General features: G+C 48.7%; 2 protein-coding genes across 4 annotated transcripts in view; both read left to right on the forward strand.

Moving 5' to 3' along the window:
* Nucleotides 1-757, forward strand: part of RHEB (Ras homolog, mTORC1 binding) — a 42,406-nt gene extending 41,649 nt beyond the window's left edge. For both annotated transcript variants that reach the window (XM_050892282.1, XM_050892281.1), the window contains one exon: nt 249-757. In XM_050892282.1, the coding sequence (XP_050748239.1) occupies nt 249-341 (93 nt within the window). In that variant the 3' untranslated portion in view covers nt 342-757. The remainder of the gene's footprint in view (nt 1-248) is intronic.
* Nucleotides 758-9,240: 8,483 nt separating this feature from the next.
* On the forward strand, nt 9,241-17,759 carry CRYGN (crystallin gamma N). Of its 2 annotated transcripts, XM_050892279.1 has the most exons (4): nt 9,241-9,282; nt 9,748-9,996; nt 11,788-11,933; nt 17,624-17,759. In XM_050892279.1, the coding sequence occupies exons 1-4, from the start codon at nt 9,262-9,264 to the stop codon at nt 17,757-17,759; spliced, it is 552 nt and encodes a 183-aa protein (XP_050748236.1). In that variant the 5' UTR covers nt 9,241-9,261. The 2 variants fall into 2 exon arrangements, with proteins under 2 accessions (XP_050748236.1, XP_050748235.1); XM_050892278.1 differs by lacking the exon at nt 9,241-9,282 and having other exon boundaries at nt 9,688-9,996.
* The last annotated feature ends 1,939 nt before the right edge of the window (nt 17,760-19,698 follow it).

Below are 19,698 nucleotides of genomic sequence, written 5' to 3' on the forward strand. Positions count from 1 at the left end.
GCCCTCCCTGCAGTGACAGAGAAAATAGTTGAGGATTGCTGTGGAATAGGGCTTTACACTTTTCTTCCAAAAGGTGTGTTCAAAACTGAAATTACCATATTTTCCCTCTTCGATTTTGGAATAGGCGTTGGATCTGCATTTATCTGCTGGTGTAGCCAGTAAAACTGCTTTTTTTTTTTTTTTTAAATTTGTTTTCAGTAAGTGGGCAGTTTCTCCTTACATACTAATGTTGTACTCTCTCTTTGCAGACTGCCGTTGATGTTTTTAAGAGGATAATTTTGGAGGCAGAAAAAATCGATGGGGCAGCTTCACAAGGGAAGTCTTCATGCTCAGTAATGTAATTCCACTGCAAAACCTGAAAACACTGGGAATACATTCTACCTGAAGAAGCAAAACTGCCCATTATCTTTAAGGATAAACTATGCTTCTTTTTTTTTATTTTTTTTTCTTCTGTTAACCTGAAAGATAAACAGTTGGTTTGGAGCCTTTCCCTTCAGATTATGTTAAACTCTGACTCCTGTGCAAATGGCTTCACTTCCATTTTCAAATTTTAAGCAATCATATTTTGAATTTATATATTGTATTTCTTAATATTATGACCAAGAATTTTACTGGCATTAATTTTTCAGTGTAGTTTGTTGGTTAGAATAATCATCAAAATGATGCATATTGTTACACTACTATTAATTAGGCTTGGATATCAGTGTTTCTTTGTGTTAAATGTATACTTGTAAATAAAATAGCTGCAAACCTTAAATGCTCAGTTCATAATTTTTTGTTGATTATTCCATATCAACTTTTTTCTGCGAAAAATGTTCACCTGCTGACCTTAAGAGGAGGCGTGAGATCCTTGGAGCCAGTGGATTGTTTGACTGTGGCTTGGGAAGCTGTTTGCGAGTGATCCCAACCATTTTTTGCTGCTAGCACTCCGGGCTGGCCAAGTAGCTCGGCTGTGCTTTGTGCCCGTTCACGGGAGGGAGGCACAAGTGACACCTTTGATTTGGAAGGGAAGGCTTGGGGTTTCAGTCAGACAGCCTGCACTGTGTTTTCCCTCTGTAACTGTTCAGAGTCGGAGTAAAGGATACGGAGATCTGTCCCAAGTAAGGGGCCAGCGTACAGCTCCGCTACAGACTGTTCATGTGGACTTGTAACTAGGAATGCTCTCAGGATGGAGTGGGTTTATCCAGGTCACGAGCGTAGACTTGCTAAGAAAACAGAAATGTCATTTAAAATAAATTGCACGTCCTGAACAAATGGATGTGGGTTGTTTATCATGCATTTCTGTACTTTTGCATCTGGATGGCACTGGTAGAGGTGAGGGGTCTGGCACCTGACTGTTCACAATGTCGGGGCTGCAGCACAGCTCTGGGCAGCGTCCCCGAACCAGTTGCAAGTTTTTGCTTGGCTTTTGGACTAGAGGCTTAACAAGTCTTAATCTCTTAAGTCTGAAAACAAACTACTTCAACTGCATATTTAAAAAAATGTGCAGTTGACCTACTCTGTATTTAAAACAAAACCCAAAACAACAACAAAAACAAACGAGGCTGATTTGGGGAACAGTTAATTAAATGAAGTGTGTCTCATGCAGTTTTGTGTCCATTTGAAAACTTAATTTCCGGCAGAAGTAAAATGCAAGGGGAACTTGCCATGTTTTTGCAACCAGAATTAGCTTTTGCATTTCATTCTGTGCTAAAAGATACAAATTCAGCATGTCTCATCTCTTCATTTCTTGTACAGTGGTTCCCTCATATTATATAGAAAATGGTCTAAACCCCTCGATTAACAGTGTATGTAGAAAAACTTACTATTTTCTTTGGTCACCATGACATTAACTGGCTTCCTGGCAAAAAAGTTGCCTTTTTTCCTCCATTTAGGATATTTCCCAAAGTTTCTGAAAACTCATTTCTGTTACCTGAATTTTCATACCCTGTGCCAAATACAGGTTCTGTAGCTGGATGATTGTCATACATGACAGATCGCTGAAGTTCAGCAAAGTCGGAGTGCTCATTTAGGGAAACCATGCTTTGATTTCAGAACCAGACTGATCTGGGGCCATGCAGTTGGTTTCCTTCACAAGAACCTGCAGCACTGGAACGAGGGTAGTTTGGCTGATAATGAAGTTGCTGAGGATTCAGAAAATGATCTGTGGAACACAAGCACAATACGTGTCTGTTTGGTAGTATCCTTCATTGCCTCAGCATGAGGTGACAGAGGACTTGTTGCATGACCAGAGTCTGTGGCATTACATTGTGGACACAATGTCATGTGGTCTACATCACATGGCAGAAGTTCTGGAATACCAGAAACCTCAATGACCACATTTACTCAATTTTTTGTAAAATAGTGGCTGCGTGCGTACTGGCAATCAGTCTAAAGCCTGAAATAGCTGCTGCGTTGGTGCTTGAGGTGTGCCAGCTGCGAAGGCTTTAAAGGGGATGGATGAGGGAATGTGCAACTTGATAGTCCTGGGATAACCAAGGCCCTTCCTTCCAGGGGTGAGGCTTTTCAGGAGGGCTTAAAGGCAAGTGCAGGTTCTCTGGATGGTTTGCAATGGGAACTTCCAAGACTTCATGTACGTGTACTGCTCTTGCATTTTCTGTAATAGCTGAAGAATTGAATTCATCAACATGTGTTGTTTCCTTTCTCCCGTTGCTGGCTCATCCAGTAAGAAATGTAAATTATTCTATTCATCCAAGCCTTTCTCTGCTAATAAGATCTAAAGACCAGCCATGTGCGATAGCCTTGCAGTTTTAATGAAATGTGCAGTCAAGTGTGATCAGCGAACTACTTGTCCTTTGCTGTACGGAGATTTCAGTTGGCTTCTCGGGATGGCACCTTAGAGCAGTTGGAGTCTAATAAAGGCTGTGGAGGCCTCGTGCTTCCTTATACTGCCTTAATAGCTGACACAGGTTAGGTTTTTCACCGTGAGAGCCCTAAAATGGGGTGGTGGGCAATCTCGGAAGCCCTATGTTATGTACAGAAGCAAGAAAACAGTATCTAGCGAACTGCTGCTTGCCTGGAATTGATGATGAATTTATACAGCCTTGTCTGGCAGCTGCCCTGATCCTTCGGAGGCTTCTGGAGGATTGTGATAAATGGTGCACGGATTAAAAGGTAAGTTACGAAGGAAATAAGTTCTCTGGCCCAGGCTAGAAAAAATTTGATATACGCTTAATAGGGCCCAGCCTTATTCTTAAGGGGATGATCACTGGCAAAGGTGAAAGTGCAAAGATCCTTTTCCTGTTGAGGAAATGAGCAAAATTTAACTACCATAAATCAAGTTAAATTCCCATTGACTTGCGTGGATTTAAAATGTGCTGTGGAAATGACTCCTGCCTTGCTTGTGCTCCTGTCCAACTCCTTGCTTTGCTGCGTGAACACTGAGAAACCTTCAGTATCCTGAGCCCAAGAGACTGAGCTGCCCATCGCCCTGCCATGCATGGAAATGCTGAGGATGAGGAAAGCGGAGGAGCAGGTTCAACTCGGCAAGCGGAGGATGGACTGCGGGCAGAAAGTGGATACGTGATCCTTCTTTTTCCTATTGTTACTATGCACAGCAAAGTTTTCCCTGCCTGATTAACTCCACAACGGGGAAGACTTGGAGGCAGTCTGCTTTGGGTCTGTGGAGTCTTCTGCCTAACGCTTCTTCCCAGCTTCTGTAAAGGGCTGGTAAATGCACGCTGGAGAAGAAAAAAGCTGAAGTGTTTTTACGGCTCCCTTGTGTCTGCAGTAGTTGTACTGTAGTATCTGGACCAGGCAGCCTTATGTTGTTCTCAACCAAGGGCAGAGGAGCGTGGGCTGAAATTGGACTTTGCTGAGGAAGTTCTTGCAGCATTGGAGGCGATGATGAAGACTTCAGGCCTTCCATTTTCTAGTTTCTTTGAACGGAGAAGTTTCTATGTCCAAACTTGCACCCTGGAAGTGATCAAGGACAACTTTTGCAGTTACCCTTGTTTCTGGCACAGGTGAGCATAAAACATCCCACTGGGGCTATCCCAGCTTGCAGCAGTTTCCTTTGAAGTGCAATATGGGCAGCAGCCCGAAATGAGAAGGGTAGCCTATGTCATGGTGTGTATTTTTGTGTTTTCACCTTCTTTAAAAGAAATGTGCAATCTTAGACCTTTGTTGCTAAAGAATTTGTGCTGCTGCTCCGTGCAGATGCCACAGGCTGCTGTGCAGTGTGGTACGAGCACACTGCAGGTGGTGACGATGCACCCGGGCTTGCTGGGCTTATCTTCCTAATTAGCGCTGCTGTGCTGTAGCCTCTCGAGAAGGAGAAATCAACAGGTTCTAATTAGTCCTTGTGTAATCAGTACTGCTCATCGTCAGAGCATTTCGCTAGTACTGACTGATCTTCACAACCTCATCTAATAAGGTCAAAATTACTCCCCTTTGGCAGCTGGGGAGGCGGAGTGAGAACCTTTGCACAGATGCCTTCAACTCATTACGGGCACAGCAGAAACATGGCTAAACTAGGTCTGGGTGACGGGTGTCCTCAGCATCCAGCTCTTTCTTAGGTGTCCTATTTCCCTACTGGAACCTTTCCTTTTTGAAATAAGATGAAAACTGAAAGGATTTCACTCAAAACCCTGGGCTTTCTGATGTTTTCCAAAATGGAATCCAAGTCCCATCTCAGTCAGATGCTTACCGAGATGTGCGATGAGCTGCACTAATACTGATCCCTAGACAGAATATTACTGAAAACAAGCTTTTGCAGATTTTTTCAATATCCGTCTCTGTAATGCTGCTAATAAATATTTGGCTAAACCTGACCAGCAGGTCCCAACTCCAAGGTGAGGAGCTATTTTTCCTAGCAGGAATGCGGCCAGATCTGAACCGTCATGCTGTGACAGGGGTTGCTCAGGCATGAGGAGGCTTTTTGGAGTCTGTACTCCACAGGGGGTGACGCGAGGTGTTGGGTGGCACCGGATGGGTGGTGAGTCAGGGCGTGGGATGGCCACCCTTGGTAGAGATATTGTAGAGACTCTGTGTCTTGGTGCATCCACGATGAAGACAATGCGTTGAACCCAAAACCATCCCCTGGCAGCTGATGTATTCTGCCAGTGAGGGTGTGGGTTGGAAGATCCTTTCTCTGCTTGAATGGTTTGCAGAGATGTTCTGCAGTTAGTGTAACCAGCCTCCCCAGCAGCTCTGGGAGGCAGCATGTGGCATACCCAGGCACTGGGAATGGGTTAATCACCAGCAGAAATCAGTGCTTTGGCAACTGGTGTGAGGTGGGCTAGGTCTTAATAGAGCAACGTGGGTTTAATATAGAAACTCTCCCTTGAGTCGTAAGGATGGTTTCTCACTCTGAGGTCGTTTGCTGCCCTGAAGTGGCCCACAAGATGTGCTCATCCTTTTCAGCAGCGAGCCAAAAAATTTTCCATGGGAAGGAGCTAGACCCATGGTTGTTCCATATCTAATGAGCTAGAAGTATCTCGTACTGAAGTATATGAAGAAATCTGTGTGCTTTTTAAAGCAAGACGGCGTTTTGAAAGCCCTGAGATACAGATGTTCCCTGTGCCGGCTCTTGCGCTGCTTTGCAAATACCAAAAGCTCCTCCAGAAGCTGAAGCGTGGCCCTTTCAGAGGATGCGGTGCAACTCCTTGGCTGTTGCTCACTTAATTATTATTTGTGTGGGGTTTTACTGGCCATAGCAGGTACCTCTGAGCAGAATGCTAATCCTGCTCAGCCTCTGCTGAGAAATATTCCTGTTAGCATTAGTGAGGTCACTCATTAGTGAGATTCACCTCCAGGAGTCACGCCCTGGTCTCTTGAAACCTCTGTGTCAGAGAAGGAGCGAGTTTGGCGTTTCCCTACTGTAACTCGGGTCGTTCGGCAGCCTCCTCCTGCCAGTGCCACCTAACACTGCAGATGATTGTGAGGCATATTGCTGGGCTGGACACTTGCAATGGCCGGTGTCTGCTGAGCTGCACAGAAAAATCACCTCCGTAAATCCTACGTAACACCCCATGGAAAGAGGTGGTGGCATTTCACGGCTGCGTTTTGAAGACCAGCCAGCCTGGGCTTATTTATGCCGACATAATCTTGCTCACGACCCCTTGGCATGTAATGGAAATCACTTTATAAGAGGACAAGAGCTGTGCCCGGGTCCTGTGTGTAGGTGGGAGGAGAGCAGGGTGATGGCCAGGAGTCACTGCATTTATCCAGGGAGGGTGTTTTTGTCCTGGATGGTTGAGTTCTGGTTTCTAGCACGACTGGGTCTATCTCTGTGACTGGTGTTGGCACCGACAGTGTCCCATGGCATTGAGTCCTTCCTGCCCCAGTTTTGTTGGGGATGTAACTGCAGGGTTACAATGGACGTGAAATCAACCGTGGCCATCTTGTGTGGTTGAGGTGTTTGGTTTTCTCACCCCCCTGCTTCTGGCCTGGACTTGGAGCAAATCGTCTCTGACCATCTTGCTCCTCGGCCTCGTGGCAGCAAAGGCAGGCAGGGATAGCACAGCCCGGAGCACCCCTGCAGATGTCAAGCCCGATTTCTCACTCCCTCTAAACCAAGACGTGCAAAAAAAATCTCAGACTTTTGGGTTTTGTCTGTTAAATCCAAACACTCAAACTTGTAAGTTCATGTTTCCAGTGCTTCATCCTTTAAACAGCCACAACGGAGGAAGGCTGCCCGCGATCGTGTTGGTGTGGGGTGCCGTGGTCGGATGCGATCCTGCATCTGGGCACGAGCAGAGGGTGAGGTCTGCCCCGGCATCGCGTGCCTGAAAGGCTGCTGGCAGCCACAGGCTCCTCAGGCTGCTCTTTTCTCTCTTCCATCGGCAGCCTTTCCATCCTTTGCAAGGAATTAAGGGGGTTTGTCCAGGAATTATGATTTGCTGTTCTTCAAAATTCTTTTTTTTCCCATCATTTTCCTTTTTTCTAGAGATGAGTCCTTTGTTTTTTCATATCTTTAATGTGGTTTCTCAAAGAAATGAGAATAAAGTTGTCACACCCTCTTTCCATCTCTCCTAAAATAGCTTTTGAACTGCTTGCACAACTTCTAACAAATCTAACAGCCGGGCACAAGTCTCAAATACGTCAAGTTCCTGCGCATTTAATTAAAGCTCGCACCTTAGGAGAAACAGGAAAATCCCATCTTGAGACAGAGCCAGAGGAAACCAGGATTTTGTGGTTCCATAAAAACTTCCTCCTGTGGTAATATTTGCTTTACTGGGTACTTTAGGGCCAGTTTGTCAGGGGTGCTGTGGGTCTTCCTCTCCAGGCACCAAACAGCTCACAGCCAACGCAGAAGCACGTGGGCCGTTACGACCCCAATGGATGGGAGAGCTGGGTCCCAACGACGGTGCCACCTCGTCACCCTGGTGCTCCCAGCCATGACTCAGAAGAGGGACACGTCTCCTCCTTCCCTCTCAGGGAGCGAAGTGCAAGGCCACGGGGAAGGGCTGGTTTTGGGGACGCCGCTAATGCCCCCCGCCCTGGCTGCAGCTCTTCCGAGTGGGACTTCCCATGCGCTGTTACTTTTTCTCACACCATCTGGTGACTAATTTGGCACCTAGAAAATAACACCAGCATTTCAGTGAGGGTTTGGATAGGGTTGGTTTTTTTAATTAGATGAGGCTTTTCTTCATTATTTCCTACTTCCCATCAGAACATGTAAATGTAAACAGCGTTTTCTGTGATGCCAGGGCAGGTTTACCTGCGTCAGCTGAAGGATGCATTTCTTCTCCAAACGCAATGGGCCACCTCCCTCCTTCCTCCTCCAGCACATCCCAGTCAATGCGATGTCTTCCAGCTCAGCCTACATGTGCGTGCACACGTGCTTATTAACTTTTACATCTTAATTGAAAGGTCAGCGTACGTTTAAGCCTTAATAATGACATCCTTTTTTCCCAAATGGTCTTTAATCTTGAAATGAAGCGGTGAACCGAGGCAGCAGAGCCGGGTTGCCGAGCGAGGCTGCTGGCACACGTGCGGATGGGAGCGACCTGCCAAGAAATGAGTTTTTAGGGTTCGGATTCGAAGCGTGTGCCTGACGGACTGGGGAGCGGAGCGCTGGCGGCAGGGGGGAGGCGACAGCGGCCCCGTGGGTGACAAAGAGGAGGATTTGACGAGTAGGAGCTGGGTGTGAAGTCTCTTCCAGAGCTATTAAATCGCATAAAAGACAGATCTCCTTTTAACATGGTGCCCTGGTACGTCTCTGTGTGCTGGTCCATGGGCTACCCCCGCGCATTTGCTTTTACCTCTTCCTAGCCTGGCTCATTAATATAAACTGACGGGGTTTATGGGCTGGGGCTTTCCCTTGCTATTTGTCCTGAGAATAAGACAGTTAAAGTCTCTGGATGCTTTTATAACACAAAAGAGGAGAATATGAAGCAGCTTTTCCTTGTGCTGGTGTTTGAGATGCCAGACTCTGAAGTCGTAATTGCAGCTATATGGGAAATACTACTTTATGGTCAACGATATGGCTTAAAAATCCCTCTAATCCTGAGTTATATCTGTGTCTCGATGCTTCAGTGCTGAAAGATCAAAATGTTCATAAAAACGACGCTCGTGAATAATGTCGGTTGGTTTGTAAGCCCAACCTTTGCATTTCAGAGGGGATTAGGTCCTTGGCTTTCGGAGATGCCATTTAAAGAGGTTTGAAGGTTGAACGAGAAACCATTGCTTTGACAGATGGAGTGCAATGTATTATTGGTGAGGAGCCTTCAAGGATGCTCACTTTTGGCTCCCACACTGCAACAGGTGAGAAGCTGGGAAAAAACAGTAAAAAGAAGTGAACCCAATACAGAGAAACTACGTGCCATGCTTAAGGATGCTGCTGTTTCCTTATTTACTTCTTGTCTGCTCTAAAAAAGAGGATAAAAAAGGAGGAAAAAAGAGAAAAAAGGGAGGGGAAAAAAAGGGAAAAAAGAAAAAACGGGGGGAAGGAAAAAGAGGGGAAAAAGGGGAGGAAAATGGAAAAAAGGAAAAAAAAAAAGAGAAAAAAAAGTTCTTCAAAAAGGAGCAGTCAATGTGCACCGCTAATCGACCAAAGCCCTGCCAAGCAAATCTTTTGTCAGATTGTCTGCCCGAAATCAAAACCCCGGACTCAGCAGGCCCCATTACCGGCGGTTCTGCCTACAAAGCAGGAAAGCGTAAAGCCCCCGGTTCCCGCTGCTTTGTTAAAAAGCCCTCACGACACCAGCCCCGTCTCCTCCCGCCGCCGGCTGCTATATAGCGGGGTGTCCAACGTTCCTGTCCATCGCGGTGTTGGTTTGGCTCCCGCTTTTGGTCTTGGATAGCAGCCAGCAGAAAATGTCTCAATACTCAGGAAAAGTAAGTAACGACCCAACGGCTTCCCTTTCAGCCCGCGGCCGGAGAGCCCGAGCATCCTCCGGGTTGAAGGAATAGGTTAGGATAATATCCCGGAGGATGCGACATGAGTGATGATACCGGGAGCAAATTCGGTGGCAGGGACAGGGAGGGTGCGGCAGAAGGAGCTGCGTTTCAGGAGCAGAGTTTCCTGTTTAAACATTCCTGCTGGAAATATGTGTGAGCGAGCATGAGGCAGCGAGAAGTGTCGTAAATGCGGGATGCGCTGCGTTCCCAGAAAAACAAATACAGTTCTTAGGAAAAAATGCCAGTGATGCCGTGCTCCTCCTTGCTGGAAAGCAGCTTAAAAAGAAAAAACCCAAACCATCCTAAAATGGTGTATCTGCAAGAGATTCCCATCGGCTCGAAATGGGGGTCTGGCTGTGCCCCTGCTCCTCACCACGGGCCCGTTCTCCTCCCTCCCCCCAGATCACTTTCTACGAAGGCAAATGCTTCACAGGCAGAAAGCTGGAGGTCTGCGGCAGCTGCGGCAGCTTCCAGGACCGAGGTTTCCTCAACCGGGTCAACTCCATCTGCGTCCAGAGCGGGGCTTGGGTCTGCTTCGATCACCCCGACTTCCGAGGGCAGCAGTACGTCCTGGAGCACGGCGAGTACCCCGATTTCTATCGCTGGAATGGCCGCAGTGACCACCTGGGCTCCTGCCGGCCCGTCGGGATGGTGAGTGGATGCCGCTGGCGTTTCGCTCTCCTGGCCGGAGCATCGGTGGCACAGAGCTGCCGTTGGGCTTTATTTTTCATGAGCCCTGTGATAAAGTGTAATAAAAATCTGCGCTCTTTAGAAATAATACATCCCATTGAGAAGGAAACGGTCTCCCAGGGAAGGTTTGTGCCCCCTTGGAGCGGTCTGCACAAGCCACAAAGCCGAGTCGCCGTTTCCCGTGCCTCCCAGCCGGGAGGAAGACACATCGCCTTCCTCCCGCAGCATGAAACGCAGCGGCTTTAACGGGATGAGATTTTCCCGTGGTTTTTCAGAGAAGGTGGCAAGGTCCTGCCAGCATCACGTGCTTTTCCTTTTTAAAGTGAGTCGCTATGAAATACTCACGGGGGAATTAAGGAGGAGGTTTGTTGCCCAAGGCAACTTTGAGCCGCAGCAGCCCGATCTCCCCACGCACCCGGAGGGGGAGCGGGCAGCCCGAGGGCTTTCCGAACCGGACCTATGGGGCAGCTGGGCTGCTCCTAGCAAATTTTAGCTGAATTCTCTGCTGTTGCAAAACCCCCCCAGTACTCCTAAACTAAACCCAATTTTTTCCCCATACTATATAGCCCTGCCCTTAGGAAGCTTTTAAAAGCACCACCTGGAGGAAGGTTTAATCGGGAAGATTAAAAAGAAGCAAAGAAAAACGAACCTGGGTTAGGTCTCTCCATTCAACTCTCCTATCACTCATGACCCCCGGGGCAATGATGAACCCACTTGGAGCTGGTGGGGTTTCTCGCTGGCCCTGAAGCTGCTTTTTGGCATGGCAATGGGTTTGTTTCAGGTCCATAACGTCCTTCCCAAAGCACCTCCGTGGTCCTTACAGGGAGGGATGCTCTGCCCCAGGCCCCGGAGTCCGGCGGCACAAGGACATGCTCCTCCTTCCCTGGCCTACAATTTTCCCTGTGAGATGCCAGCAAGTGCTTCGAGGCATTTCTGCAGCACAGATTCCCGGAGGAATGTTTGCTCAGGCACGGTATCCGCTCGGCTGCTGCCGGCGGCCGCCTGCTGTGGGGTTTGGCATCGCAGCTCAGCCTTCTTGTGCATTGACGTTGTTTATTTGAAAAATGCATTTAGGTATTCTTTGAATTTGGCTTAAAAATATTGTTTCAGCTCGCTCTGTTGCAAATACCTATGCCACAGGCTGCAGAAATCTCCCCGGAGGAATTTATGTCATGTCACCCTCAAGGGCTCACGCAGCAACGATGGTGCTGGGGAAGTTTCCTTTTTTTATTTTCCTTAAAGAAAGGCACAACATCTCCCGTCAGGAACAGCAGCTACGCGTGGAACCGGAGGCAATATAAACTAGTTTAGGAGAACAGTCTAACATCTTTGTACACTCTGGATATATATCTCTTTTTGCTGTGTGAGCGCATGGAGAGCCGGGGCTGTAGCTGATGCTGTATTTGGGACAGGGGGTTTGTGGGCCGGTGGGGAGGATGCGCAGACGGGCGAGGGGCTACGTGTGCCTGAGCACAACACGCCCCACGAGCGATGTGTTTGCACGTGGACGGCAGCTGCAGGAAGGTGCAGCCAGGTGCAGAGACGAGGGTTTTCTGGCTGCTTTTCTGGTCAGCGCGGTGTGCTGGGAGGTGGCACGAGTTTGTGCGTGCTGGCACTGGTGGTGTTGGACTGCTTTTCACGTTCCCCTTCCAAAGTACTCTTCTGTCTTCCTCTTTGTCTTATAAAAGCCGGGGAAATAATTTGCTGCATTTTTATTTTTTTTTTGGTTGCCTCGAATCCCTTTGTCCCCAGCACGGTGAGCATTACAGGATCGAAATATTTGAGGGGAGCCATTTTAGCGGTCCCAGCCTGGAGCTGACGGAAGATTGCTCCTTCCTGCAGGGACAAGGCTGGGACAAGACCTGCATCAACGCCCTCAAAGTGTATGGCGATGGCGCGTAAGTAACCGTGCGTGTCCCGGCACGCAGCCGCTGCGGTGCTCCCTGCCCTGCGCCCTTTGTACCCAGCACCGCAGAGGAGCGAGGCGGCTGCAGAGACTCCCCCCATCGTGGAAAAGCCCGTCGATGCTGGGGGGACTTGGAGAAAGCCTAAAAATGTGAATTAAGCCTGTGGTTTAAAGGTGAATTTTGGTGCCTACTCATTGAGAGCTGCTTCAAAGGGGCATGATTTTTGGAGGGTGGTAGCTAAGCACAAGCTACAAGAGCTTTGAGACACTTTTTTAAGGTGTATGAAATAAGAGACCTAAAACCAGCTTTTTCTTTCTTCTTTCTTTCTTTTTTTTAAACATTTCTGTGCATGTTTCCAAACACTTCTTTAAAATTTGCGCAGAGGCTCTCAGGGAGGGTGGCTGGACGGCTCTGGGTGATGCAGGTCAGGGCTTTTGTTTTGCAAGTGGCTTCACCAAGGCTTGCTGCAACACCAGAAACCTCCTCCTTGGACAGCAAAAATGAGGCAGCGGCGTCTCACCTTAAAATTAAATCCTGCCTCTGAAAGACAGGGGCAACTGCGGTGGTGATGCACAGCCACCCTGAGGGGGGTTTGCGGTCACCCTTGGTGCCTCGTGAACCCGCTTTGCAGATGTGTTACTGATGCTCAGCCCCATCCTCCTGCCCCTGCAGATGCTCCTGAAAGCCTCGGCAGGACGGCAGCTTTGCCTTTTTCTTGCCGTTGGGTGGCAATTTGCATTTTCTCGACAGTGTCGGTCCTTTTTATGGGTTTTTTTTTTTCTCTTGTTGTGAGACGAGTTGTTATCTGGCCGTCTCCCCTTTCCTCTGTCCGACAATTGCATTTTCACTGCGCGTGTGCTGGGAGTGGGGGGATGCCGTAAAATCCTCCCAGAGCCAGGCAGAGGGTGGCTGGAGTGAGGCACGGGGCAGAGGGAAAGCCCCTGCAGAGTAGGGAGCGCAGAAATGCTCTTCCCCGCCTGTCCTGGACTGGATATTGCGCATCTCACCTGCACCCAGCGTGGGATGTTGGACCCTTTCTGTCCAACAGCAATTTTTTCATGGAATAGGAAAAAGATTGTTGCCATCCAAGCTCGTGACATCCTGACAGCGAGTGTCCTGCAGGACCCTTTCTGATTCAACCGAGACCCCTCCTCTTCCAAAAAACCAGGCTTATGATCAAGCAGTGGCGGTTCATTAAAACTAAGGAGCAGAGCTACCAGCTCCCGATGGGAAGAAATGGCTGGAGCCCACCGGGGACTCCGTTAGTGCTGAGCATTTGAAGCAAAACGCATTTGAGTACCAACACTATACAGCCAAGAGAGAGCCTGTGAGTACCCTGGCAAGAGCTTTAGGGCCAATTATTTACCACATGTGTCCCTGTAGCAGAGCCTGGAGCTTGAGAAATTGGGAAGCTGCCCAGAAACTTTCAAGCACTTAAATTTTTCAGATTGATTTTCCCCCTTCCCCTGCAAAATATATAAGGGGCACAAAGCTTGCTTTCCCTCGCATGGGAGCCTGGACTGTTTATGTTAACATTACATCACTTCTCAAAGGCTTTGAATAGTGATAAAAAAATAGAAAAAAAAAAAAATACTGAGAGAGAGGAGCGTGGTGAGGAAACTCCCTGAGTTTTGTAGCATTACATTCAGACCCCGGGAAGACAGTTGTTGCAAGCGTGTGGAAGGGTCTGTAAAGGCCATTAAAAGGCAGGAAGGTGCAGGGGGACCTGCTGGCCCCAGGCTGCAGGAGGAGGGAGGGAAGGAGGAGATACTGCAGCAGAGAGGTGAGACCAGGGAGGAGAAAGGGACCCTACGGCACCTCTTTTCTCCTTTGGATGGATCTTATAAGCCCAGGTGATCCCAGAGGTGCTGGAGGTGTGGCTGGTGCTGGGCTCAGCCTGGCAAAGCCCTCCCAGAACCCATCCTCGACCGTTTGGGAAGTGGAGGAGATGGGGTCACTGGAGATGAGGGGAGTTTCAGCCACAGGCTGTCTCCGGCACATTCCCAGCCTGAAAGCGGGTCTGGTTTACCCTTTGCATGCTGAAAGCAGGTGTAAAGCAGGGTCCTCCTAGCTCCCTGCCCACCGAAGTCTTGCCCTGTGATTTTCCCCCTTAATTCCCACAACGTGACATCCATTGGATACAGGAATATTTGCTTCCCCTTCAAAATCCATGGAAGGTGTCACGTGCTGTTAAAAAGCTGCTGCCTGTACTTGTAGGGGCGGCCGTGCCTGCGGGAAGTGATGATGGATCAGCTGGGAACACGGGAATGGAGAGAAACATCTGCCTTTGGCATGGCACGTGGTGGGGCGGAGGGTGTCCGTCACCTTCCCCGCTGCCCTTTTGGGGCTGGCGACTGCTACCCCACACAGCCAGAGAGGGCGATGATAAAGCTGTTAAAACCATGCTGGAAATGAGATATTGCTATTTCGGAGCAGTTTCGAGATGTTACCGCCTCCTCGGAAGCTGTTGCGGTTTGCGTGGCAAGCGGCTTTGCCCGTCCCACGGGCAGAGCCAGCTCCAGTATCACATATGGTATCATCTGGTTTTAGACGAAGACGTGCGCTTCTTGTCCTCTTTTGTGCCTCAGCCACTCCACAGAGGATTGCTTAGAAATAACGACTTTAAAAAGCTGAATTTGTTTTACGGTCCAGGAGAGAATACCCTAAAAAGGGCTTTTCTGCGCTACAGTGACATAACTTGAAGGAAAGAGACCAACTATTTATTCTGCTGAAACATTTATGAGCGTTTGGTAGATGTTCTGCAGTCAGGCTGTGAAATATCAACCAGAACAGGTACCCAAACATTGCTGCCCAATAAACGTTACATATTTCTCGGCAGAGGTGATAGCTGCTCATGGCACTGCTTGAGTCCTACAAGGAGAATGGGTGACCTCGAGCCCTACTGAAAGCATCCCGCTTGGTTCAGGCTGAAACTGCAGCGCTGCCCTGCTAGTTTTTCAGCGCGAGCAGCCGGTTTTGGCTTATAAGGCTTGAGCTGGTTCCATGCAAGTTTTATTCCCGTGTCCTCTGGGTTTATGTGCTAATGAAACACAGCACTGAGATGTTTGAGGGCTGCATGCTATGTGCCTGGATCAGCTCTCCCATGCTGGGCTTGAGGACAGGATCATCTTTTTTTTTTGTTTTCTGGGCTCCTGACTGACTTGATTTCCTCTCTCGCTGATGGTCTCAGAGAACGTAAATTTCAGGCAATAAAGGAACAGCTAAGTAAGCCATACAAGTCTTCACTCATCACCTTGCACTGCCAATACACTTCACTCCCATCTTTCTGCTATTCCTTTTATTCCTCTTTTTCGCAGCCTTCCCCTAAGCAGAGGGACGAGCCGGTGGGTTCTTATCACCACACCAGGTCACACAGTCTGCTTCCATCTACCCCAAGGCCTGTCCCGTTCCCTCCATGCAACTGTGCAGACACATCAACCGTGTGTCTGGAGAGAAATGCAGAGGTTTGGGGAAAGGCAGTGACTATGAGGGGCTGCTCTACCCCCTGCACTATTCCCCAGGGTCCACCAGTTGTTGAAAGATGCCCTAGAGCAGAGCAGAGCTGGAAGATCCACCATGTCCTGGTGGGCCAGCAACACCCTGTGAACATCCCTGTCCTACCACCATGCAGTATTTTCAATAATGTTAGGTACTCTCAGCAGGAGGGAGTGATTGGGAGGTGCAGAAAATGGGACCGGGAGCTCTTTTCAGGAGTGCTTGAGGGAGGGATGGTGAGCTGATGGAGAAAGAGGCCCATGATTGCCCAAAAATATGGAGGGGTGCATATAAGCTGAAGGGATGGGGTAGAAAAGGAAGAAAGCCATGCGTGCCTTATGAACAAGGCTGGGGTGTATTTAGAGGAGGAGGATAATTTTACAAATTGTTCTTAATTAAGCTGAAGAGCTGAGCACGCTCTCCGACAGTGCACATCAATATGTGATGGGGGGGACATGGCTTCAGGGCAACCTGCCATTACACTCACATGAGCAGCAGGCAGCCTCCTCCGTGTGCTGCAAAGTGAGCTGCAAAAGGAAAAGTCTGAGGATGACTTTGTAATTCCGGTTCGGATACAAACTGGCTGCAAAAAGTGCCAAAGAATGAACTTGTTTGTTTGTAGGAAACGCTCGGGATCCAAATGTCTTGGCTGAGCACATTGCGGCGATGCTGCAGAAAAGGGTTGTGCAAGCACGGGCAGCAGGGTGGAGAGGGGCACCAGGCAGGCGTGTGCTCAACGTACCAGTCGTACCAGTGCACAGGCAGATGGGAGAAGGGACCCACCACAGTCCCACCTGGTGTCCTCTCAGAAACACAAAATAAACCCAAATATGTCAAGGAATCTGTAAGGTGGCTCGACTAAATACCCTGACCTTTTGCTTTTTTTTTTTTAAATAATGCCCGTGGGTGGCTGGTTTTATAAACAACTTTTTTCCTAGGCCTCCAGCTTTTTGCTCTGGGTCAGACTGATCTGAGTTCACCAGCTGTTGTCTGACCCTGGAGGCCCAGCAGTCTTTGACCCCTCCAGTACTTAAAGGAGTTTCTCCCTGGAAATCCCACATACAGTAGGTCCCAACCCCAGTGTCACAGCTGAATTCCTGGCAAGAAACAGATGACAGAAACCAAATGATTTGGAGGATTACATTTGTGCTCTGCTGTCATTGCTGAGCCAATAGATGGGACAAGCAGCAGAGATCCTTGTAAAATCCTTAAAAACGTTGGGAAGAGAAGAACGAGGCAGAGATGAGCAGTTCAGAAATGACGGGGTGGAAACCTGACCGTAAAACTATCAGAGCAATGGCAAAACTGGGTTAAAAAGCATGGAAGATTTAAATAGAGGAAAGAGGTGACACCTGTAGCCACAGTAAGATCATGGCACAGTGTGTACTAAAGGGATGAAGGGAGAGAAGAGCAGCAAAATTTGTCCCTCTTGACCATCAGAATTGCTCCTGACTTGAAGACCTTCAAACGGAGAAAGACGTAGCCAAGCTAGGTGAAGAAGCCAGGCATGCCAAAGTCACCAAGGTTGTTAAGTGTTGTATCTATTTGACTGTATTCCAAGGGAAAGTTGTAATTAGCTCTGGATGTAGAGATAAAGTGAAGATAACTGAGCCAAGTCCTGCTCTCTGTTGGAAAGCATGAAAGAGAGGCCATTGAGGATTACTAGCAAAGACAGAAATTACTAAATATGGTTCCCATCATAGCTATTGGGTCAGTTCAAAGAGGTAAAACATCCTTCAGGCGTTGCACATTTCTCCTTACAGTCCAAAATGGGTTTATGCAGGGGCTGAGGAGACTCATGTCCTTCTTTAGCACTATCAAATGCTATTAACTTGTTTCTCTTGCACATGGTGAAGCTCAGAGGGATCCATTCCTACAGCAATGTGAAGTGGGGAGCCCCTGGTCCTAGGCTTCATCGCTGGTGTAACCCAAAACAACTTCTAAAGGCAAGATCCAACCTGGCTGTGGATAATTGCCAGGCTATGCTGGAAATGGGGGGAAGCGCCAGCAGTTAACTCCATCGGGGGCATTTCTGTGCGCAGGATGGGACCGGGACTGCAGAAGGACCATCAGGCCCCGGTAGTTTGCAGTACTGCAGTGCTTAAATGCAGCCACTCAACGTGGGCACGAGGCCACCTCGTATGAACACGTTGTTGGGACCTAAGTGACCCTCCCTTTCTGCTCAGGTGGGTGCTGTATGAGGAGCCCAACTACCGAGGCCGTATGTACGTGGTGGAGCGGGGCGAGTTCAGCAGCTTCAGTGCGTGGCAGGCGCGCAGCGCGAGCATCCAGTCCATCAGAAGAGTCATCAACTACTTCTAGCTGAGCTTTCATCCTACCAGCGATGGCCTGCTGAGACCAGGCATCACCCTCCTTCCCACTCACTGACCCGTGGAATAAATTGTTAAACACCAGCTTTTGGCTCTAAGTACTTTTTTTCCGTCACTTGCATGAGTTCAAGAGGGAACGGACTTGCAACCTTTCTAAGCTTGATTTACGTGCTATGAATTTGCTTTTTTATTCTGCAGTGGTTTATAAGGAGGACATGGGGGTGATGGGCCAGAACTGGTGGTGACAAGCAGATCTGGGAACACGCTCCCTGGTGCGGTTGTGGTCTGACACGTGTTCACTCTGCCCCGTCCAGGGCCACCACGTGATGGACCCAGCTGACTCGTGATGCCTGGAGGGGGTCACGTTGCTGCACACGTGCATTGTGAGCGCAGGCGCGCAGCCGCCGGAGGGTCTGCTCGTGCCATGTGAGGACACACGTGAGGATCATGTCAGGATCTGACCGACTCACGGCGTCTGTCTGAGTGCGACGTGCTGGTCCTGATGAGAAGGTGATTGAAATCATTCGTCCTGAGTTACTTTGACCTTAGATCAGCACACATTAAAAAATATATTTTAAAAAAATTCCCTGAAGGCACAAAACCTGAGCAATCTTCTCTCTGCTCCCTGATTCATAAGTCCTTCAGCTGACAATGACATTTTGAGGGGGCGGCAGCAAAGAAAAAGAGCCACAGCACTGTCACTTTCTGCACAACCCTCTTCCCATCCTTCTGCCCCTTCGGTGCTCCCAGCCCATCCCAGTTGTTTCGGTGCCCCTGAACCCCATTTGGTGCTTGGCAGCCGGGGCGGGAACAGCTCTGCCTATTCAGCTACAGACCATCCACTACAATCTGGGTGCTCCCCCTTGCATTCAGCACCCAAAAGTCAGGTAGTCTCCTTTCTATAAAATCATAAGCTGTGCTCAGTATTCGCTAAGAGTGTCTCTGGCTATTTCAGAAAGGGGTAATTTTATTCTTTTCACTCCATTATTCTATCAGCTGTTAAGGCTTGGCTGTCTGATGGATCCTGACAGGCACAGGCATGGTGCCGGCAGAGCTGCAAAGCTCTGTGTTAATCCATTGGGAAGGCCTTCGAAGGGACATGAGCAAGGCTGACAGGTCCCCAGCACACTGGAGCACGAGGCACGTGTGCCTTCAAGGCTGCTCTGCTTTGTGGGTCTGCAACGGGATGCTGCCCTTCGCAGAGCGATCGGGAGGAGCAGAGGTCCGTGCTCTGTGCCGGGGCAGGGGGCTAGTTGGTCCTGTACTGCATCCCAGTCTGACACCAGATCCGGCTGCCATTTGATCAATTCACGCACATCCACCTTGTCATTCATCTTTCCAGTTAGAGCTTCTTGGTTCCCTGTGGCTCTCTATCAGTAACAGGACTGGGGCAATTGGTAACAACTGGGCCTGGGCCTGTGTGAGAAGGACACGTGCTGTTCCTGTGATGAAGCGGTACCGTTGGTAGAGCTGTGTTGATTGAGCTTTGCCCCAGACACACATATGTCTCATATGGGTTATGGAGGGTATGGAAATAGAAAAAGAACTTCTATCTTGTGCATTTAACAATAGTTTGGGTGACATTTGCCTTAGCAGTGATACCAGCAATTACATCCTCTTGTAGACAGCCTATGGTCTGGATGTCATCCTCTACTCAAATCATTGCAGAAGCACTATAGTTACACCAGACCAGCTCTGGCCTGCAATGGCTGTGTCCTGGGTGGCTTGTGGTGACATGTGGTCCATTGGAGCCGTAAAAATATTTAAGCATCATCTTTAATGGATAGCAAGGTATTTCTGTGTCAGAGAAGAAGGCAGGGAAATGATTCATTCATTGAGTGGGATGCACAAATGTACAACTCGTGCATCAACTCTTGCGTATTTCATTTTCTTTTAATTAAATGCAGCTTACGAAAGATTTTAGGAGTCCT

Source organism: Gymnogyps californianus, chromosome 2 (assembly GCF_018139145.2).
Source record: "Gymnogyps californianus isolate 813 chromosome 2, ASM1813914v2, whole genome shotgun sequence".
Taxonomy (NCBI): domain Eukaryota; kingdom Metazoa; phylum Chordata; class Aves; order Accipitriformes; family Cathartidae; genus Gymnogyps; species Gymnogyps californianus.

Excerpts from the sequence above, each read along its gene's own strand:
- CRYGN (XM_050892278.1), top strand. The coding sequence starts at position 9,688 with ATGGGGGTCTGGCTGTGCCCCTGCTCCTCACCACGGGCCCGTTCTCCT. Across the intron at positions 9,997-11,787 it reads CCTGCCGGCCCGTCGGGATG|CACGGTGAGCATTACAGGAT; the intron begins GTGAGTGGATGC and ends CTTTGTCCCCAG. Across the intron at positions 11,934-17,623 it reads AAAGTGTATGGCGATGGCGC|GTGGGTGCTGTATGAGGAGC; the intron begins GTAAGTAACCGT and ends CTTTCTGCTCAG.